This window comes from Salmo salar, chromosome ssa13 (genome assembly GCF_905237065.1).
Source record: "Salmo salar chromosome ssa13, Ssal_v3.1, whole genome shotgun sequence".
In the NCBI taxonomy this organism is placed as follows: domain Eukaryota; kingdom Metazoa; phylum Chordata; class Actinopteri; order Salmoniformes; family Salmonidae; genus Salmo; species Salmo salar.
Window position 1 is genome coordinate 9,941,087 of NC_059454.1, and position 24,022 is coordinate 9,965,108.

Consider the following 24,022-nt stretch of genomic DNA (forward strand, 5'->3'; position numbering starts at 1 on the left):
GAGAGCAGCGGTGTAGAGGGGAGGGAGAGGAGAGCAGCGGTGTAGAGGGGAGGGAGAGGAGAGCAGCGGTGTAGAGGGGAGGGAGAGGAGAGCAGAGGTGTAAAGGGGAGGGAGAAGAGAACAGTGGTGTAGAGGGGAGGGAGAGGAGAGCAGCGGTGTAGAGGGGAGGGAGAGGAGGGGAGAGCAGTGGTGTAGAGGGGAGGGAGAGGAGAGCAGCGGTGTAGAGGGGAGGGAGAGGAGGAGGGGAGAGCAGCGGTGTAGAGGGGAGGGAGAGCAGTGGTGTAGAGGGGAGGGAGAGGAGGAGGGGAGAGCAGTGGTGTAGAGGGGAGGGAGAGGAGGAGGGGAGAGCAGTGGTGTAGAAGGGAGAGGAGAGCAGGAGGGGAGAGCAGTGGTGTAGAGGGGAGGGGAGAAGAGAACAGAGCTCCACTCATTCCTCTGCTGTGCTTCTTGTGTCTTAACTTCTGAATCAAGATGTGTTCATTCACAGCTGATGAGCTGCCACAGTAGCTATATTTAATTGACATTCACATCATTACATTCATATTAAGCCTTTCTCAGCACAAATCAATACAGTTTAATAAACAGCAGGAAGATGAACCTTATCATTTGATAATTGGAACATCTGGAACCCTTTTAAGTCACATTTTCATGTTGTTTTATCCAGGCTGAATCACTTCCGGCTGTGATTGGGAGTCCCATAGGGCGGCACACAATTGGCCCAGCGTCTTCCGGGTTTGGCCCGGGGTAGGCCGTCATTGTAAATAAGAATTTGTTCTTGACTTGCCTAGTTAAATAAAGATTTTTTTTTAAATAATGCAACAAAAAATATTGGTTCATAAGCCATCTTTGTACATTGTAAAATGTAAAACATTTAATAACGTGACATTGATTAACCTCACAGTCAGTGTTGTATTTTGCACATTTTGTGATGAGAATCGTATCAATTATCAGTTCCTTTCCAATTTCACAATGTCATAAAGACCCACTGTTCTGTTAACGTAAGTTGAAGCTTAGTGTCTTCAGATTAGTTTGTTATTAAAATGTCTCATTATCAAAGAGACTTAGGCCTAGATTCAATCAGATCAAGCGTTAACTGGCGATAACCGAAAACCCGTATACCTGACGTTTTGGCTGTGTCGGAGGTGTAATTACGTTAGAGCTGTCAAATCGGTGAGCAGCTGCTCTTAATCATTGTCACAAAGCCACACCCCTCCCATTCACGTTAGAAGTTCAGAATGAGAAAGTCTAGGCTATATAGATGATGCTCAAATTGAAAATCATTATACAAAAGAATGAGGATTTCTATCAGCCTAGATTACATCGAACATTCGAAATTGTAAACAAGGCTACATAGGATTCCGTGCAGCCAATGGCAATGTCCGCTTTAGATATAATGCCAGGAGCAGCTTGTGGACTTGACAGCTCTAAAGCAGTTTCATCTCCGACACCTCCATAACAACCACTATACGGATGACGGCTAAAGCAGATCTGATTGAATAGTGCCCTTACATTATTGCAATTTTTTCATTGCCCTTTTTTAGCGTATAAAACCCAAATATTCCTTTTTCAGTGTTTTTACAGTATAAACCCTAATACTCCTTTTTCAGTGTTTTTACAGTATAAACCCTAATACTCCTTTTCAGTGTTTTTACAGTATAAACCCTAATACTATTTTTCAGTGTCTTTACCGTATAAACTTTAATACTCATTTTCAATGGTTTTACCATATAAACCCTAATAGAGTACCACAGAATGAGTCATAATACCCATAAAACCAAACGGTCAAAGAGGGAAATGATTCCAATCGGTTTTCCACAATACATTTTTTTCCATAGGGGATTTATAAAACACTTAAAATAAGGGATGTTTTTTGTAGGCTTACCCTGGCGTGACGTTTTGATAACCATATAAATCTCTCTAGGACAAGGTGAAATTGATCAATATATTTGCCTGTTTTCACCACCCCAAAATTAAATGCTAATTAGTTGCTAGTGTGGCTATCATAAAGAACTAAAAATGCCATGTTGATCTGGATGAGACTGCTGAATCGAGGCAAAGGTAAGAATCTCTGGATTAACTATGAATCAATCAATCAAATGTATTTATAAAGCACTTTTTACATCAGCTGATGTCACAAAGTGCTATACAGAAACCCAGCCTAAAACCCCAAACACCAAGCAATGCAGATGTAGAAGCATGGTGGCTAAGAAAAACTCCCTAGAAAGGCAGTAACCTAGGAAGAAACCTAGAGAGGAACCAGGCTCTGAGGGGTATCCTCTGCATATCCTCTTCTGGCTGTGCCGGATTGAGAAATATAACAGTACATGGCCAAGATGTTCAAACATTCATAGATAACCAGCAGGGTCAATGTTAGCTAAATGTGGTAATTAATAAATTGGCTACATTTCTTTAAATGGACAATTCTGTTAATTGTCTTATGCAAGTTTTAAACTGACACAATACCTGTTAGCAAAGGTGTCAGCTAGAGATGATGTGCAGGGATTTCTACTTTGATGCTAACTGGCATTTTCGAATCTGAGAGTAAATAGAGGCGAATATATTGATAAAAGTCACTTTGTCTGAGAGAGATTTACATGGTTATCAAACCGTCACGCCAGGGCAAGCATACATGAAACACAGCCCTTATTTGAAGTGTTTCTAAAGTCCCCTATGGGAAAAATGAATGGTGGAAAAACGATTGGAACCATTTACCTGTTTGACCGCTAGGTATTATGGGTATTATGACACCTCCACCGTGGGGCTATATACTCCTTTTCAATGTTTTTACCGTATAAACCCTAATACTCCTTTTCAATGTTTTTTCCTCCGCCTAAAACTCAAATACACCTCCGCCTGTTAAAATGTGATTTCACTGTCTGTAAGATATCTTTACAAGTCCTGCAAGTTGCCAAACTCTGCTCCTGAATCCTTCCATTCAGTAGGTATCATGCCACACTCCATTCAAAAAAAGTGTACACACACATCCAATGACTTTCAGGTGCAAGGTACAAAAAGTAAACTGGTTAAACTTTTCTTTCATCATGTCACACTCATCCATTGGTAGCTAGCTATACATTCAGAATGACTATGAGGATGCCTCTGACTCCTGTTAAAAAATCTCTATTCATCTCCCAAGACATAGAAACTCATAGGGTTTCAGACACATCAATGTAGAAACGCCCTTTTGTTCTGGGGTTAGTTAGATATTGTTGAGCTCCATTGGGGGTTTCTGCTGTGTTGGGTCATCATTGTGAGACTGTAGCCGTTGGGGCTTGGCCTCCTGCATCTGCTCTAGTGAAGGCTGCTGCCCTTCTTGCGGTGGCGATAGAGCTGGCTGTGAGTCTCTGTTCGGATTAGGATTCCCGTTCCCGTTTCCATTGCCATTCTGGTTCTCTTGCCTATCCTTCTCACTAGGCTGGTTCAAAATGGCAGGTACGTCCTTACAACAGAAGTACTGCTTCCAGATCTTCAGGAAAGCGTCTCGGAACTTCTTTATGCGGAAGGCGTAGACGATGGGGTTGACGGCTGAGTTGCCGTGCGTGAGTAATATAGCGATGTAGATCAGGAACAGGGGTTTGTCGCAGGTCGGACAGAACAACGTGATACAGTTGATGATGTGGAGGGGAAGCCAGCTGATGGCGAACAGGAAGAGGACCAGGGCCAGCGACTTGGCCAGTTTGAGTTCCTTGTTGTAGTACTTGTTGGGATCGGTGTGGTTGGTGGTGCAAGCCTGTAAGAATAAAGATTACCTTTAATAATGTATTATTGTAATTAACAAATAATAATTTATATAGCTTTTATAGGGGATCCATTTTCCCCTAGATAGATCATCTAGTGGCCTAGGTTCTAGTCTGTTTCTGTTTTTGCCAACTCATCTTTATTTAACCAGGTAGGCCAGTTGAGAACAAGTTCTCATATACAACTGCGACCTGACCAAGATAAAGCAAAGCAGTGCGACAAAAACAACAACACAGAGTTACACATAAACAAACGTAGTCAATAACACAAAATAAAATAAAAATAGAAAAATCTATGTACAGTGTGTGCAAATGTAGAAGTAGGGAGGTAGGCAATAAATAGGCCCTAGAGGTGAAAATAATTACAATTTAGCATTAATACTGGAGTTCAGATGATGATGTGCAATTGAGATACTGGGGTGCAAAATAGCAAGAGGGTAAGTAATACTATGGGGATGTGGTAGTCGGGTGTGACTTATGAGACTTGTTTGGTCTCCTGTTTGGCATGACAATGAGTGACAAGGAATTGGCAAGATATCACAAACAGAGGTGGGGCGAGGCTACATAGATGGGAGGAGGTGGTGGTGGTCACCTCACCTTCTTGTTGAGTTGCTTGTGGATCATGTAGAAGATCTCTGTGTAAATGACCAGCATGAGGAGTAAAGGAGGCAGGACCTGTAGTGGAAAATAGTCCAGTCCTGGTTAACTCCAGTACCATGTTTTACCCATGCACTAGTTGAGCTACAGAGCTAATAAACAACAATGTATGTATCCCTGAAATGCTTTAGTTCATTCAACAAACATCAGACGCCCTGACTTCAAGTCTTATGAACATAAGATACACTACATAAAGAGAGATGTTATAATACCCAGCTGATATACTACATAAAGAGAGATGTTATAATACCCAGCTGATATACTACATAAAGAGAGATGTTATAATACCCAGCTGATATACTACATAAAGAGAGATGTTATAATACCCAGCTGATATACTACATAAAGAGAGATGTTATAATACCCAGCTGATATACTACATATAGAGAGATGTTATAATACCCAGCTGATATACTACATAAAGAGAGATGTTATAATACCCAGCTGATATACTACATAAAGAGAGATGTTATAATACTCAGCTGATATTCTACATAAAGAGAGATGTTATAATACCCAGCTGATATACTACATAAAGAGAGATGTTATAATACCCAGCTGATATACTACATAAAGAGAGATGTTATAATACCCAGCTGATATTCTACATAAAGAGAGATGTTATAATACCCAGCTGATATACTACATAAAGAGAGATGTTATAATACCCAGCTGATATACTACATAAAGAGAGATGTTATATTACCCAGCTGATATACTACATAAACAGAGATGTTATATTACCCAGCTGATATACTACATATAGAGAGATGTTATAATACCCAGATTATATACTACATATAGAGAGATGTTATAATACCCAGCCGAAGAAGTTGAAGTAGACCATATAGTCCATGCTGATTACGTTCTCAAACTGACAGGTGATGATGAGATCCTCGTTCAGGGAACCGTTCTGCTGTAGCCTGTAGGGAGGAAGAGAAAGGGGGGGATAGAGAGGGGGTTAACAGCAGACTTGTATATTTCCTCAATGAAAACAATGTACTGAGCAAATGTCAAATTGGCTTTTTACCAAACTACCGTACGTCAGACCACGTATTCACCCTGCACACCTTAAATGATAAACAAACAAAGCAAAACAAAGGCAACGTCTTCTCATGCTTTGTTGGTTTCAAAAAAGCCTTTGACTCAATTTGGCATGAAGGTCTGCTATACAAATTTATGGAAAGTGGTGTTGGGGAAAAACATACGACACTATAAAATCCATGTACACAAACAACAAGTGTGCAGTTAAAATGGGCAAAAAACACACACATTTCTTTCCACAGGGCCGTGGGGTGAGACAGGGATGCAGCTTAAGCCCCACCCTCTTCAACATATATATCAACAAATTTGCGAAGGCACTAGAACAGTCTGCAGCACCCGGCCTCACCCTACTAGAATCTGAAGTCAAATGTCTACTGTTTGCTGATGATCTGGTGCTTCTGTCCCCAAGTAAGGAGGGCCTACAGCAGCACCTAGATCTTCTGCACAAATTCTGCCAAACCTGGGCCTTTACTGTAAATCTCAGTAAGACAAAAATAATGGTGTTCCAAAAAAGGTCCAGTCGCCAGGACCACAAATACAAATTCCATCTAGACACCGTTGCCCTAGAGCAAACAAAAAAATCTATACATACCTCGGCCTATACATCAGCGCCACAGATAACTTCCACAAAGCTGTGAACGAGCTGAGAGACAAGACAAGAAGGGCCTTCTATGCCATCAAAAGGAACATCAAATTCGACATACCAATTAGGATTTGGCAAAAAATACTTGAATCAGTTATAGAACACATTGCCCTTTATGGTTGTGAGGTCTGGGGTCCGCTCACCAACCAAGAATTCACAAAATGGGACAAACACCAAATTGAGACTCTGCATGTAGAATTCTGCTAAAATATCCTCTGTGTACAATGTAAAACACCAAATAATGCATGCAGAGCAGAATTAGCCGATACCCGCTAATTATCAAAATCCAGAAAAGAGCGGTTAAATTCTACAACCACCTAAAAGGAAGCGATTTCCAAACCTTCCATAACAAAGCCATCACCTACAGAGAGATGAACCTGGAGAAGAGTTCCCTAAGCAAGCTGCTCCAGACCCCACAGAGCCCCAGGACAGCAACATAATTAGAACCAACCAAATCATGAGACAACAAAAAGATCATTACTTGACACATTGGAAAGAATTAACTTTTTTTTTTAGCAAACTAGAATGCTACTTGGCCCTAAACAGAGAGTACACAGTGGCAGAATACCTGACCACTGTGACTGACCCAGACTTAGGGAAAGCTTTGACTATGTACAGACTCAGTGAGCATAGCCTTGTATGACAATATTAGAGACACATATTTCCCTCAGATTACACAGATCCACAAAGAATTCGAAAACAAACCAATTTTGATAAACTCCCATATCTACTGGGTGAAATACCACAGTGTACCATCACAGCAGCAAGATGTGTGACCTGTTGCCACAAGAAAAGGGCAACCAGTGAATAACAAACATCATTGTAAATATAACCCATATTTATGTTTATTTATTTTCCTTTTTGTACTTTCACTATTTGCACATTGTTACAACACTATATATACATAATATGACGTTTGAAATGTCTTTATTATTTTGGAACTGTAATGTTTACTGTTAATTTTTATTGTTTATTTCACTTTTGTTTATTATCTATTTCACTTGCTTTGGCAATGTTAACATATGTTTCCCATGCCAATAAAGCCCTTGAATTGAATTGAGAGGGTACGGGGGAGGGGGGAGAGCGAGATAGAGAGAGGTGTTATTTACTTTGAATTGGGTAGATTATAGATACATAGTATCAATAGCAGAACTAGAATAGGTGAATTATTTATAAATACATGATTGAAAGGAAAATTGGGGAGCCTGAAACGGCAACCCTATGGGGCCCTGTTCAAAAGTAGTGCACTATATAGGGAATAGGAAGCCATTTCGGACACAACCAATGTCACATCGCAATTAGCAAACAACACACAACTAATTTAAAATACATAGCTATCTACCTCCAGAGGTTGTTCCAGCCCAGCATGGGGGTCAAGCCCACAATGAAGGCCACAGTCCAACACACCACCACCGCCACGGCCGCTCGCTGCTTTGTCACCACACGCTTATAGCTGTAGAGATAGAGAGAAACCAGGCGGTTAGGGAGTTAGTCACCTATACCATAACACAAGGAGTTAGTCACCTGTACCATAACACATGGAGTTAGTCACCTATACCATAACACAAGGAGTTAGTCACCTATACCATAACAGAAGGAGTTAGTCACCTATACCATAACACAAGGAGTTAGTCACCTATACCATAACACAAGGAGTTAGTCACCTATACCATAACACAAGGAGTTGGTTCACCACACACTTATAGCTTCAAGAAAAAGTGAGATTCACAAAAAACGTTTGTGAGAATCTCACTTGATCTTAAAAAAAGGTTTTTAAACATTGACAATAAAAGTACAATGTTAACTTTGTTTCTGTAACTCCCTGCACCACAAACAAGAAAAGCATGGTAGTGTACGTGCTAACCCCTTTTTAAAAACAGCTTTTCAACATAAAGAAAACTACAAAATGTAGAACTATACTCATGATATGCCTTCTCTTTCATCCCTCCTCCCTCCAACCTGTGCAATCTTTTTATTTACACACACACACACACACACACACACACACGCACACACACACACACACACTCTAGTGTAGATAACGCACATAGCTCCCATAACAGCCTGACGGTTTAATAACAACAGAAATGGTTTCTTATCAAACGTACAAAATGATTCACACCGCCTATTGTTTCCTCTTGCGTTACTCTGTCCATGTGCATATCATGTAGATTAGTGAGAGGTGGTGGGAGTGGCATTTCAACTACCCTCTCTTAAGCTATATAGGCCTGTGTGTATTTTACAGGTTGGATTTAGATTGATGCATTATTAGGGTATATTACATGTATGATGATGATGATGACAACTGTTTAATGATGAAACAAAATCCAGAAATTGATTTTAATCCAATATTGACACTAAATTGTCCAATGTGGACAGTTCCTTTTTCATATGGTCCAATAGGGACCATTTATTTTTTTCATATGGTCCAATAGGGACAGTTCCTTTTTCATATGGTCCAATAGGGACCATTTATTTTTTCATAGGGACAGTTCCTTTTTCATATGGTCCAATAGGGACCATTTATTTTTTCATATGGTCCAATGTGGACAGTTCCTTTTTCATATGGTCCAATAGGGACCATTTATTTTTTCATATGGTCCAATAGGGACAGTTCCTTTTTCATATGGTCCAATAGGGACCATTTATTTTTTCATATGGTCCAATAGGGACAGTTCCTTTTTTATACGGTCCTTTGGTCATACAGAACAACTACTGTGGAATCATTGATTGGTTTATAATGGGAAATAGTTGAATTATAGTACTGCCTCATTTGAAGTGTTATTTTCTGTAGAAGTGTTAAAAGTGTTGCGAAAGAGGCGATGACACGTATGAGCTAACTGATAACTTGAGAAGGTTTAATAATAGAAAAATACATCAAAGACAGTAAATAATGAGATTCAGCTATGCTACTGCCAGGAAGAGACAATCCTTTTCTCTCTCTCTATTTCTCTTTCTTTCTTTCTTTCTCTCTCTCTGTCTCTCATTGCCATGACAAATTCCCAATATCTCCCTAGCTCTTTCTCTCTTTCTGTCTCTCTCTCTCTCTCTGTCTCTTTCATTCTCATGACAAATTCCCAATCTCTCTCTCTCTCTCTTCTTTCTTTCTTTCTTTCTTTCTTTCTTTCTTTCTTTCTTTCTTTCTTTCTTTCTTTCTTTCTTTCTTTCTTTCTTTCTTTCTTTCTTTCTTTCTTTCTTTCTTTCGCTCTCTCTCTGTCTCTCTCATTCTCATGATAAATTCCCAATCTCTCTCCAGCTCTCTCTCTGCAATGACAAATTAACCATTCCCAATCTATCTCACAAGTCAAAGTGGCTTCGTTAAAAAAGGATTCAAAGCAAGTATATCACCGTCTAACAATATTCTACAACAAATGTACCACATTCTCTCCTCCTCAGTCTCCCTCTGATTCTCCTCCGCAGCATAGCCCCAAGCTCCTCCTCAGTCTCCCTCTGCTTCTCCTCAGCAGCATAGCCCCATTCTCCTCCGCAGCCTCCCTCTGCTTCTCCTACGCAGCATAGCCCCTAAGCTCCTCCTCAGCCTCCCTCTGCTTCTCCTCAGCAGCATAGCCCCATTCTCCTCCTCAGTCTCTCTCTGCTTCTCCTCCACAGCATAGCCCCAAGCTCCTCCTCAGTCTCCCTCTGCTTCTCCTCAGCAGCATAGCCCCATTCTCCTCCTCAGTCTCTCTCTGCTTCTCCTCCGCAGCATAGCCCCAAACCTTTTGTTTCACTCTGAACATGGCAGCTGTAGTAGGTGTGTCATTTATGTTACTGTCACAGACTCACTCAGTCCACTGTAACACAAACCAATATCCTCATCTTGCAAAAAAGAAAGCTGTCTCCCCAAAATACTGCAAAAACAAACAAAAAAGTATAACGCATAGATGCTCTTTTATTAATTAAATAAGCCGACGCGTTTTGGCCCCTCAACGGTATCCTCTATGGTATTCTCCTCTAATATCTTTCAGTAAGTCCCATAGAAAAAGGACAAATACTGTAAGTTGAACAGCAAAAAGCAGCACAGTGACAGCAGAGAAGCGTAAGACAGACAGAGATGTGATTTTCTCCACACAGTGACAGCAGAGAAGAAAGAGTAAGACAGACAGAGATGTGATTTTCTCCACACAGTGACAGCTTGTTAGTTTCTCATCCTTCCTTCAATGCATTCCTGAGGACAAAAAAAGCTAATTAGAGCTGCTTGTATCAGCTCTGCTATGGTAAGCTGTCAGTGTGTGTGTGTGTGTCTTCACATGTTTGCGTGCTTGCCTTACTGTGTGTGCGTGTGTGTGTGTGTTAAGCTGTCATGTCAATACCAGTATGTCAGAGGCCCTCCCTACTCCATGCCTACAGGGTATTGGCAGTGAGGATAGGATATAGGACATCCTAGTCAAATAAGAAACAGATAAATGAATGTCAGGAGAGGAAATGTGTGTGTGAGAGAGTGTGTGTGTGTGTATGTGTGTGTGTGAGTGAGTATAGCAGCTATAAGCAAGTACACACCTCCTTCTCCCCTTCCCCTCCACATCTCCTCCTCCCCATCCACACCTCCTCCTCCCCACTTCCTTCTCTTCCACTACCCCCTCTCCTTCTCCTCCTCCCCATCCACACCTCCTTCTCTTCCACCACCCCCTCTCCTTCTCCTCCTCCTTCCCCTCCACACCACCTCCTCCTCCCCCTCCACACCTCCTTCTCCTCTTCCCCCTCCACACCTCCTTCTCCTCCTCCCCCTCCACATCTCCTCCTCCCCATCCATACCTCCTCCTCCCCACTTCCTTCTCTTCCACCACCCCCTCTCCTTCTCCTCCTCCCCCTCACACCTCCTCCTCCCCATCCACACCTCCTTCTCTTCCACCACCCCTTCTCCTTCTCCTCCTCCTCCCCCCTCCACACCTCCTTCTCCTCTTCCCCCTCCACACCTCCTTCTCATCCTCCTCCCCCTCCACACCTCCTCCTCCTGCCCCTCCTTCTCATCCTCCTCCCCCTCCACAACTCCTTCTCCTCTTCCCCCTCCACACCTCCTTCTCCTCCTCATCACTACACCCTCTTCATTACATCCTCATCAGCCCCTCCTCCTCATCATCATTACACCCTCTTCATCACCTCCTTCTTCCCTTCATCCTCATATCACCGTTTTCTTACATCCTCATCATCATCATCCTCAGTAGTGCATTTTATCCACCTGCTAATATAGTAACCTATAACTGGATGGCACAGGAGAGAACAGGCTCATAATAATGTCTGGAACAGAGCAAATAGAATGGCATCAAACACATGGAAACCATGTGTTTGATATATTTGATACCATTCCACTAATTCCACTCCAGTCATTACCACGAGCTAGTTCTCCCCAATTAAGGTGCCACCAACCTCCTGTGTGATGGCCAGTGTACATAGAAGACACAATGAGCTGGTTGGGTTTACCTGGTTGGAATCTTGACCCTGAGATAGCGGTCAATCGCAATGGCCAGGAGGGCCAGGATGGAACTTTGCGTCAGTACCAGCACCGTGCACGCGACCATCAGGCAGCTGTAGAAGTGAGTTTGGAGTCCGATGCTGATAGTTATCGCCAAGGGGATGACGAGGGCTCCCACTGCGATATCCGCCAGGGCCAGAGAAACGATGAAACAGAATGTTGTGTCTCTCAACGACTTGTTAATTTTCACCGCCCAGACCACCATTACATTACCCAGGACGGAAAAAAAGGCAATCACCACCTCCATGCCGATGTAGAGCACCTGGGCTGGGGCGAGTGCTTCAGACATCCTTACAGCCTATTATAGTCCAAATGAGAGAACTAGGTATTATTCCAACAAAAGCACGCTTGGAAAGCCAACAAAATAATCAGTTGAGTAGGGTTACACTCCTATAGTGCAAATTGATTTGTGCGCTGTGCGCCCATTCAATGTCCGTTCTACAGTGGCCACATCACTTGGATTATTCCATTTTCACCATACTGAAGTTCTGATACACATCCAGTTTGTGAAGCGATTTAGCATCATATGGACACCCAGAAGCAGATCTAGGAATGAATGGCAGGCCTATTCTTTGACGGTGTAGTAGACTGGTAGTTCAGAGGTTATTGTGGTTGGTGCGTTGCCGCTCCTGTCCTCGTCCAAAACCCTGTTCCGCCGCTTAGCTGGATCCACCTGCGCTCGGGGAAGGGACCGTGCCGCCGAGTATTGTTTATTATTTACCCCCAGGTAGTCACTTCATCATCTTCGTCTTAACCTATTTTAGCTACAATTTCTCAGTTGCCAGTTTAAAAAAAATACCACTTCAAGAAGAAAAATCGTCTTGGAAAGTATTTAGTGGACGAAGTACGAACACTGAGCACACACTGGTTGAATCAACGTTGTTACAACCCAATGAAATTAATTTGAACCAACTTGGAATAGACGTTGAATTGACGTCTGTGCCCAGTGGGCAGAGGTTTCTTTCTCTCCATGCTGTGCTCTTTCCCGTTGTGCTTTGAGAGTCAAAGCAATGCGTGACCTAAAATATTTTTTTTTCGCGCTTGTCTCTCGCTCTTCTTTGTTTTGGTCCCACACGCTCTGATTTCTCCTTCTCTGTGTCATTATGCTATTACTCTGATTTGAACCTTCTCTGTTTCATGAATGTATTCTATGATTTCACTTTCCGGTTTCATTAGGCTATTCTCTGATTTCAAACTATTCTTTTGAAGCCAATGGTCATTGCCATAATTCCAACTCTGCCATTGCAGTTGCGTCCCTCTTGTTTCTTCCAATGTATCGAGAAATTAAGGAGAAAACGGTTGTACTGTGCTGCCGTGGCCGTCCCATAGATGTCTCTCTCTCTCTTTGTGCCAACGGGCGAATGGCGATTGAACTCACTCTTTGATTTATATAGTAGGTTTACTCCGAGGATATCCTAGACTATTTATTTGGGATTTAGTTATTCTCCCTCCCACCCCATACTGCCCCGGTGTCAATTCGATTGTGGAAACGTTACTCACAATCAACGGGTGTCTCAGGCATCGCCCGTTGATTACTCTGTTGTGACAAGGGTGTGAGTGGTTCAAATCAAATCCCTCTGAAAGGAGACTTCGAATAGGAGACAATGAACGAGAGAAAAATAAAAGAGGATGTTATGCAGTAGACTGCAGTCCAACTAAAATCAATCAAATTTGATTGGTCACATACACGTGGTTAGCAGATGTTATTGCGAGTGTAGCGAAATGCTTGTGCTTAATTCCGACAGTGCAGTAATATCTAATAATTCCACAACTACCTAATACATACAAATCTAAGTAAAGGAATGGAATAAGAATATATACATATAAATATATGGATGAGCAATGACCAAGCGGCATAGGCAAGATGCAATAGATGGTATAAAATACAGTATATACATATGAGATGAGTAATGCAAGACATGTAAACATTATTAAAGTGGCATTATTTAAGTGACTAGTGATCCATTTATTAAAGTGGCCAATGATTTAAAGTCTGTATGTAGGCAGCAGCCTTTCTTTGTTAGTGATGGCTGTTTAACATCAGCCTTGAGATAGATTACATTTTTCAGTCTCTCTTTCCCAGCTTTGATGCACCTGTACTGACCTTGCCTTCTGGATGGTAGCAGGGTGAACAGGCAGTGGCTCGGGTGGTTGTTCTCCTTGATGATCTTTTTGGCCCTCCTGTGACATCGGGTGCTGTAGGTGTCCTGGAGGGCAGGTAGTTTGCCCCCAGTGATGCATTGTGCAGATTGCACCACCTTCTGGAGAGCCCTGCGGGTGTGGACGGTGCAGTTGCAGTACCAGGCGGTGATACAGCCCGACAGGATGCTCTCAATTGTGCATCTGTAAAAGTTTGTGAGGGTTTTAGGTGCCAAGCCACATTTATTCAGCCTCCTGAGGTTAATGAGGCAGGCGCTGTTGCGGATTCTTCACCACTCTAACTGTGTGGGTGGACCATTTCAGTTTGTCCGTGATGTGTACGCTGAGGAACTTAAAATTTCCACCTTCTCCACTGCTGTCCTGTCAATGTGGATAGGGGGGTGCTCCCTCTGCTGCTTCCTGAAGTTCACGATTATCTCCTTTGTTTATTGACGTTGAGTGAGAGGTTGTTTTCCTGACACCACACTCCGAGTGCCCTCACCTCCTTCCTACAGGCTGTCTCGTCGTTGTTGGTCATCAAGCCAACTACTGTTGTGTCGTCTGCACACTTGACGATTGAGTTGGAGGTGTGCATGGCCACGCAGTCATGAGTGAACAGGGAATACAGGAGGGGGCTGAGCACGCACCCTTGTGGGGCCCCAGTGTTGAGGATCAGCAAAGTGGAGATGTTGTTTCCTACCTTCGTCATCTGGGGGCATCAGCCATTGTTAGAAGTCTGTAATAATAGCATTACTACTACTTATTGTTAGTTTGTTTCCTTTTTTTGGATCCCGATTAGCTCTTGTAGAGGCAGCAGTTACTCTTCCTGTGGTCCACTACAGTAGACAACTTTTATAACAGATGTGTTTAGATTTTATGACACTGTAAAGACAGTTATATTGATTTAATGGTCTTGAATTATCATTACAAATGCTTTTATGGATGCAATTAAATAAACTGTGTCCATCCTTAACCTTTAGAAATGATCAATTCAATTGAATCGAATGAAACTAAGTTAATTCCCTTATATACGTGATAGTCAGAAATCAACACTGATTTTAAAACGTGTCATTATCATTATAGACAAAATAAGTATATCCAGTGTAGGATCAATGGTCCCAGGATCAATTACTATTTAAGTATGCCTTCTCGCCCATGTCATGTTCCAAATGGCACTCTTTTCCTTAGTACACTACTTTAGGCTGTGGTCAAAAGTAGTGCACTAAATAGGGAACAGGTGTCACGCCCTGACCAGGTGAACTCGGGTATTTTGGGTCAGGGTGTGTCATGTTGGGTATTTTTCCTGGGTTTGTTTTCGATGTTTGCGTTATAGCCTTGTGTTTGCTCTGTGCGGTTTATTTCTATGTTGGGTTCTGTCGATTCCCAATCAGAGACAGCTGTCGCTAGTTGTCTCTGATTGGGATCACATTTAAGTTCCTCTTTCCCCCACGCTGTTTGTGGGGTGTTGTCTCTTTGTGTTAAGAGCAGTTAACGTATCGGCATTTTCTTGTTTTTGTGTACGTGTTTATTTCAAGTGTAAAGAATAAACATGTGTTCACTCCCAGCTGCGTTTTGGTCCGCTTCCTCATCACCCGACGACGATCGTTACAACAGGGTGCTATTTGGGATGAATCCCCAGTTTTCTGTCTGTGTTAGAGCAGTGTCTGTGGAACACCAGCAGTGTGAGGTTTGGGCTCACCAGTGAGTGAGTGATGGCTCTTGTCCTGTCTCTGGTTCAAAGGTGGACAGAGAGAGAAAGAGAGCGAGAGAGACAGAGAGGGAGAGAGTAATGAAAAGAGAGAGAGAGAAAGAGCTACATTAAGAGGGAAAGAGGTCCCAGATGGTGTACTGTGCTCTGACACTCCCTTACATAACATGGACTAAGCAGGAGACAGGCGGGCAGGGAGCTAGAATTAGGGCAGGGAGTTAGATTAGGGCAGGGAGCTAGGTTAGGGCAGGGAGCTAGGTTAGTACAAGGAGCTAGGCTAGGGCAGGGAGCTAGATTAGTGAAGGGAGCTAGGCTAGGACAGGGAGCTAGTGAAGGGTGCTAGGCTAGGGCAGGCAACTAGGGCAGGGAGCTAGGCTAGGGCAGGGAGCTAAGACAGGGAGCTAGGGCAGAGAGCTAGGGAAGGGAGCTAGGCTAGGGCAGGGAGCTACGTCATGGTAGGGCAGATTGGCTGTAGCTGGAGGGGGTGAAAAGGATATGTGATACTTACAGAAACAAAAATAAAATAGTACTTTTTTTTTCTCCTGTTTTTTTTTGTTATCCCATTAGCTCTTGTATAGGCAGCAGCTACACTTCCTGGGGTCCACTACAGTAGACAACTTTTATAACAGCCGCATTTAGATTTTATGACACTAATAATGATATTTCCAGAATAAAATACATAACTGTAGAGACAATTATATTGATTTAATGGTCTTGAATTACCATTACAAATACCTTTATGGATGCAATTAAATAAACTGTGTCCATCCTTACCCTTTAGAAATGATCAATTATATTGAATCGAAGTTAATTTCCCTATATACGTGATAGTCAGAAATCAATACTGATTTTAAAACAGGTCGTTAACAGTATAGACAAAATAAGTGTGTCCAGTGTAGAATCAATGGTCCCAGGATCAATTACTATTTAAGTATGCCTTCTCGCCCAGGTCGTGCTCCAAATGGCTCTCTTTTCCTTAGTACACTACTTTAGAGTGTGGTCAAAAGTAGAGCACTAAATAGAGAACAGGGTGCTATTTGGGATGAATCCCCAGTTTTCTGTCTGTGGAACACTCAGCAATGTGAGGTTTGGGCTCACCAGTGAGTGAGTGATGGCTCTTGTCCTGTCTCAAAGAGAGAGAGAGAGAGAGAGAGAGAGAGAGAGAGAGAGAGAGCGAGAGAGAGAGGTCCCAGATGGTGCACTGTGCTCTTACACTCACTTACATAACATGGACTAGGCAGGAGGCAGGCAGGCAGGCAGGCAGGCAGGCAGGCAGGCAGGCAGGCAGGCAGGCAGGCAGGCAGGCAGGCAGGCAGGCAGGCAGGCAGGCAGGCAGGGAGTGAGGCTAGGGCAAGGAGCATGGGCAGGGCAGGGAGCTAGGCTAGGGCAGATGTGCTATAGCTGGAGGAGAAGAGGATATGTGATACTTACAGAAACAAAATATGGCGGGAATATCATTTTTAGTTGCAAAACAGCTCCAACATGAGAAAACTTGGGCAAAAATTCAGTCAACTTCAAATATGTTTGCTCAAACTTTTCATCCAACTGGAAATAATTATTTGGACCTGTTTCCTAAAGAAAGGCTGTGGAACTAGTTACACACACAATGCTTTTAACATTCAATGTTTTCAATTTGCATATTTGACATACAGTGCATTTGGAAAGTATTCAGACCCCTTCCCTTTTTCCACATTTTGTTACGTTACAGCCTTATTCTAAAATGGATCACTAATAAAAAAATCCTCATCAATCTACACACAATACCCATAATGACAAAGCAAAAACAGGTCCTTAGATATTTTTGCTAAAAATAATACTTATTTACACGAAATTGAGCTCAGGTGGATCCTGTTTCCATTGATCATCCTTGAGATGTTTCTACAACCTGATTGAAGTCCACCTGTGGTAAATTCAATTGATTGGACATGATTTGGAAAGGCACACACCTTTCTATATAAGGTCCCACAGTTGACATAATAATGGCGATGGAGGAGATCGCTGCTGTTTTACAATCCCCTTACCAATAGTGCTGTTGTCCGCGTTTTTTAGTTTGTTATTTGTGTAACACTCATTCCTTCGACGATAAACGCGAATCCGACCATCACCCTTGGTAAGACAAAACCCCGACTCGTCAGTGAAGAGCACTTTTTGCCAGTCCTGACTGGTCCAGCGACGGTGGGTTTGTGCCCATAGGCGACATTGTTGCCGGTGATGTCTGGTGAGGACCTGCCTTACAACAGGCCAACAAGCCCTCAGTCCAGCCTCTCTCAGCCTATTGCGGACAGTCTAAGCATTGATGGAGGGATTGTGCATTCCTGGTGTAACTCGGGCAGTTGTTGTTGCCATCCTCTACATGTCCCGCAGCTGTGATGTTCGGATGTACCGATCCTGTGCAGATGTTGTTACACGTGGTCTGCCACTGCGAGGATGATCAGCTGTCCATCCTGTCTCCCTGTAGCGCTATCTTAGGCATCTCACAGTACGGACATTGCAATTTATTGCCCTGGCCACACCTGCAGTCCTCATGCCTCCTTGCAGCATGCCTAAGGCACGTTCACGCAGATGAGCAGGAACCCTGGGCATCTTTCTTTTGTTGTTTTTCAGAGTCAGTAGAAAGGCCTCTTTAGTGTCCTAAGTTTTCATAACTGTGACCTTAATTGCCTACCGTCTGTAAGCTGTTAGTGTCTTAACGACCGTTCCACAGGTGCATGTTCATTAATTGTTTATGGTTCATTGAAAAAGCATGAGAAACAGTGTTTAAACCCTTTACAATGAAGATCTGTGAAGTTATTTTGATTTTTCCGAATTATCTTTGGAAGACAGGGTCCTGAAAAAGGGCCGTTTCCTTTTTTGCTGAGATTACCTCAACCAGAAGCCATGGATTACAGGCAACATCCGCACTGAGCTAAAGGGTAGAGCTGCTGCTTTCAAGGAGCGGGACTCTAACCCGGAAGCGTATAATAAATCCTGCTATACCCTCCAACGAACCATCAAACAAGCAAAGCGTCAATACAGGATCAAGATTGAATCTTACTACATTGGATCTGATGCTCGTTGGATGTGGCAGGGCTTGCAAACTATTACAGACTACAACAACCTCTCCCTCAATGAGATCAAGACAAAGGAGATGATTGTGGACTACAGGAAAAGGAGGACCGAGCACACCCACATTAACATCGATAGGGCTGTAGTGGAGCAGGTTGAGAGCTTCAAGTTCCTTGGTGTCCACATCACCAACAAACTATTATGGTCCAAACACACTAAGACAGTCGTGAAGAGGGCATGACAAAGCCTATTCCCCCTCAGGAGACTGAAAATATTTGGCATGGGTCCTCAGATCCTCAAAAGGTTCTACAGCTGCACCATCGAGAGCATCCTGACTGGTTGCATCACTGCCTGGCATGGCAACTGCTCAGCCTTCGACCACAAGGCACTGCAGAGGGTAGTGCATACGGCCCAGCACATCAATGGGACCAAGCTTCCTGCCATCCAGGACCGCTATACCAGGCAATGTCAGAGGAAGGCCCTAAAAATAGTCAAAGACTCCAGACACCCTAGTCATAGACTGTTCTCTCTGCTACTGCACAGCAAGCGGTACCGGAGTGCCAAGTCTAGGTCCAAAAGGCTTCTTTTTAGCAGCTTCTACCACCAAGCCATAATAGCCTTGAACAGCTAATAAATGGGCTACCCAAACCCCTCTTTTACGCTGCTGCTACTCTCTGTTTATTATCTATGCACAATCATCGTAACTCTACCTACATGTACATATTACCTCAATTACCTTCACTAACTGGTGCCCCCGCACATTCACATTACCCCCTGCATATAGCCTCGCTATTGTTATTTTACTGCTGCTGTTTAATTATTTGCTCCTTTTATTTTCAATTTTTTGCTTATCTATTTTTTACTTAACACTTATTTTTCTTAAAATGGCATTGTTAGTTAAGGGCTTGTAAGTAAGCATTTCACTATAAGGTCTACACCTGTTGTATTCGGCACATGTGACAAATACAATTTCATTTGATTTGATGTCAGTGCAAAAACCAAGCCATGAGGTCAAAGGAATTGTCCGTAGAGATCCGAGACTGGATTGTGTCAAGGCACAGATCTGGGGAAGGGTATCAAAACATTTCTATAGCATTGAAGGTCCCCAAGAACACAGTGGCCTCCATCATTCTTAAATGGAAGAAGTTTGGAACCACCAAGACTCTTCCTAGAGCTGGCCCACAAGCCAAACTGAGCCATCTGGGGAGAAGGGCCTTGGTCAGGGAGGTGACCAAGAACCCTATGGTCACTCTGCCAGAGCTCCAGAGCTCGTCTGTGGAGATGGGAGAACCTTCAAATGGACAACCATCACTGCATCACGTCTGGAGGAAACCTGGCACCATCCCTTTGGTGAAGCATGGTGGTGGCAGCTTCATGCTGTGGGGATGTTTTTCAGCGGCAGGGACTGGGAGACTAGTCAGGATTGAGGGAAAGATGAACGGAGAAAATTACAGAGAGATCCTTGGTGAAAACCTTCTACAGAGCGCTCAGCACCTCAGACTGGGGCGACAGTTCACTTTCCAACAGGACAATAACCCTATGCACACAGCCAAGACAACACAGGAGTGGCTTCGGGACAAGTCTCTGAATGTTTTTGAGTGGCCCAGCCAGAGCCCGGACTTGAACCCGATTGAACATCCTGAAAATAGCTACGCAGCAATGCTCCCCATCCAACCTGACAGAGCTTGAGAGGATCTGCAGAGAAGAATGGGAGAAACCCCCCAAATACAGGTGTGCCAAGCTTGTAGTGTCATACCCTGGAAGACTCGAGGCTGTAATCGCTGCCAAAGGTGCTTCAAAGTACTGAGTAAAGGGTCTGAATTTTTACGTAAATGTGATATATCAGAAATATTATTATTTTTTATACATTTGCTAAAATTTCTAAAAAACTGTTTTTGCTTTGTCATTATGGGTTATTGTGTGTAGATTGATGAGGGAAAAAACCTATGTAATCCATTTTAGAATAAGGCTGTAACATAACAAAATGTGGAAAAAGTCAAGGGGTCTTAATACTTTCCAAATATGATTATATAAAGCTTTTTAATTCATACCGTAATTATTACTCAACATGTCCTCACTTGGGATTTGAAGTCACAATCTTTTGGTTCACAGCATTCCAATCTTCCTGCTACGCCTCCATGTCTGTGTGAATAATTGATTTCACCTGTATTGTGTCGTTTTACACTTCAAAGTAAATCTCAGCTCTGTCAAAAGTACCCTCAAGAAAAACAATTTTATTGTTCATAAGGAGTAGCATTAAAACAAAGTAATATGACCCCACCAACATTACACAACTATACAGAAAAACCTAAACTTCCTTAAATAAGAAAAATAAAATCAATGATGAGAGGATAGTCAAGAGATGAGTGATATTTGACACAGGCGTGGTGGTGTAGCAGGAAGATTGGAATGCTGTGAACCAAAAGTTGGAACTAAGTTTGGTCTAACATTTTTTTGGTTTTGTTCAGGTAACAATTGGACCGAAAAGTTTAGTAAACAAAGAAAAGGCTGTGGTACCAGCTAATTCATAATAATTTGTTGAAACAACTACATTTGTGGGTGTTTATTATTATTTTAAATGTATTTTTACAGTGTATGACTGCCTTGTTAGTGGGCTGAGCTGAGTGGGGGAGAGGTGTGCGACTGCCTGCTTGGTTAGTGGGGGAAGGGGGAGGAAGTCTGTGACTACCTGCCTGCCTTCCAAATCAAATCAAATTTCAGGTGAGGGGTGAGTGTTTAATGCAGTCAGGTAGGAGTGTCTGCCTGCTTTGAGGGGTGAGAGAGGGGGAGGATAGGTAAACCAATAACTACAGGGGGGAAGGAACCACATGCTCATCTTTATCAGACACTGATCACACATGTCAATCATCACAATGAAGGATGTTGGTGATACTGATTGTGCGTCCCAAATTGTACCCTATTCCGAATGAAATGCACTACTTTTGATCAGGGCCCTATGGTCAAAGTAGTGCACTACTTTTGATCAGGGCCCTATGGTTAAAGTAGTGCAATACTTTTGATCAGAGCCCTATGGTCAAAGTAGTGCACTACGGACACTGACAAACATTTATATCAGAATCTATCATATTTGATCTCCAGCACCTGCTCAAAACCATTTAATGTGTGTGTGTATGTGTGTGTGTGTATGTGTGTGTTCTCTTTTCCTACAGACTCACCTTTCTGTACATGTAATTCTGCACTGGTTGTTGCCTAAAGAACAGCATGTGATGCAATAATGGGATTGACCAGTGTTTAAATTTTTTTATTTTTATTGTGATTACATAGTGCACTCCTATAATGTAATGTTTGTTATTACACAAGAACATTATGTGTTGCAGTTACGTTAAACTGTGACCTGCTGTTTTAAGCTAAATATCTAATCTTGTGTTTTACTGTTTTTGGAGCCGTCGAGTAATTGCTGGTGAGGTAGAATGATTGGTGGGGTTAGCTAGACAAACTCTAGCTGTCCTGGAATTTGCCCAAAGTGCACAATCAAACCTGTGCTTTCTGTTTTTTGAGGAGGACCACACAAAATGTTGGTTTCACCATTCTCTTTAACCACATGTCTTGTTTGTATTAACAACTCATCATATTCTTCCCTCTGTGTGTCCCAAACAACCGGACAGATCTCGCGAGCTTACATAAATTATTTACAGTCTGTTAATACGATGCTACCAAATGGCACTACATTCCCTATTTAGTGCACTACCCTCGGGTCAAAAGCAGTGCACTTTATAGGGAATAGGGTGCCATTTGGGACGCATATCTCTTTTGCAGCTTTACTGGGTCCCAGAGCTAGAGAATAGATGAACAGAGATGCTGTGCTCAACATGGCGTAAACAGAGCTCCTAATCAAATATATATTGTGTCTGTTTCTATGCTCCTAGGAGAGTAGAGAGAGGAATTCCATGGAGTATAGTCAGTGAAGATATCAAATACAGCCTCATACCTGTCATAGCTTTCATCCCAAATGGCACTCCATTCCCTACATAGTGAGCCCTGCTCTGGTGAAAAGGGGTGCACAATGTAGGGAATATGGTGCCATTTGGGACGCATCCATAGTGTGTGAAGGAAATGAAGGAATAGTTTGCTATATAGGCACATTGGATGACATGTCAACATTCTCTCCATACTTTCTGATTGGTTAGATAGGCGGTATCGGATTGGTTAGATAGGCTATATCACAGAGGCAGTGGTACTGTATCTTGTTACATAGGCTGTATCTAATTGGTTAGATAGGCTGTATCTGATTGGTTAGATAGGCTATATCCCAGAGGTAGTGGTAATGTATCTGGTTAAATAGGCTGGATCTGATTGGTTAGACAGGATGTATCTGACTGGTTAGACAGGCTATATCACAGAGGCAGTGGTACTGTATCTTGTTACATAGGCTGTATCTGATTGGTTAGATAGGCTGTATCTGATTGGTTAGACAGGCTATATCACAGAGCCAGTGGTACTGTATCTTGTTACATAGGCTGTATCTGATTGGTTAGATAGGCAGTATCTGATTAGTTAGACAGTCTATATCCTAGAGGTAGTGGTAATGTTTCTGGTTAGATATGCTGTATCTGATTGGTTAGATAGGCTGTATCTGATTGGTTAGATAGGTGGAATCTGATTGGTTAGACAGGCTATATCCCAGAGGTAGTGGTAATGTATCTGGTTAGATAGGCTGTATCTGATTGGTTAGATAGGCTGTATCTGATTGGTTAGATAGGCTATATTATTATATCAAAACTAGTGCTCTATAGGAGATACAGTGCCATATGGAACATAGCCATAGAAGGCTCTATAGGGGATACGGTGCCATTTGGGACATAGCCATAGAAGGCTCTATAGGAGATACGGTGCCATATGGGACATAGCCATAAAGTAAAGTACACAATAAGGACAAATGGCAACAGAAATAATGTAGTTATTAGTATTTATTTAATATTAACAGCTGATTTTCCAGAGGAAAGGGAAAAACCACTAACCACTCTACGTTCCTGTAAAACAGCTGAGGTCTCGATGAACAACTCAGGTCTCGATGAACAGCTGAGGTCTCGATGAACAGCTGAGGTCTCGATGAACAGCTGAGGTCTCGATAAACAGCTAAGGTCTCGATGAACAGCTCAGGTCTCGATGAACAGCTCAGGTCTCGATAAACAGCTCAGGTCTCGATGAACAGCTCAGGTCTCGATGAACAGCTCAGGTCTTGATGAACAGCTCAGGTCTTGATGAACAGCTCAGGTCTTGATGAACAGCTGAGGTCTCGATGAACAGCTGAGGTCTCGATGAACAGCTGAGGTCTCGATGAACAGCTGAGGTCTTGATGAACAGCTGAGGTCTCGATGAACAGCTGAGGTCTTGATGAACACCTCAGGTCTTAATGAACAGCTGAGGTCTTGATGAACAGCTGAGGTCTTGATGAACAGCTGAGCGGTAGAATCAGGTGTGTTAATAAAATATGCCTGCATAACCCTGTGGCTGGTCAATAGCAATTTTGGTAACTCCTGATACAAACACGGTGACAAATGATAAACTGCTGAGAAACACATATAAATACTAGTCATTAGACAAGTACCATTTTTTTT

General features: G+C 42.7%; 1 protein-coding gene across 1 annotated transcript; it reads right to left on the reverse strand.

Moving 5' to 3' along the window:
* Positions 1–334: 334 nt before the first annotated feature.
* Positions 335–12,992, reverse strand: LOC106566400 (adenosine receptor A1). The gene is made up of 5 exons (XM_014134388.2): positions 11,500–12,992; positions 7,424–7,534; positions 5,215–5,317; positions 4,335–4,412; positions 335–3,730 (listed from the first exon to the last, which is right to left on the reverse strand). Exons 1-5 carry the CDS (start codon positions 11,838–11,840, stop codon positions 3,200–3,202), a joined length of 1,164 nt encoding a protein of 387 aa, XP_013989863.1. The 5' UTR covers positions 11,841–12,992; the 3' UTR covers positions 335–3,199.
* Between the last annotated feature and the right edge of the window lie 11,030 nt (positions 12,993–24,022).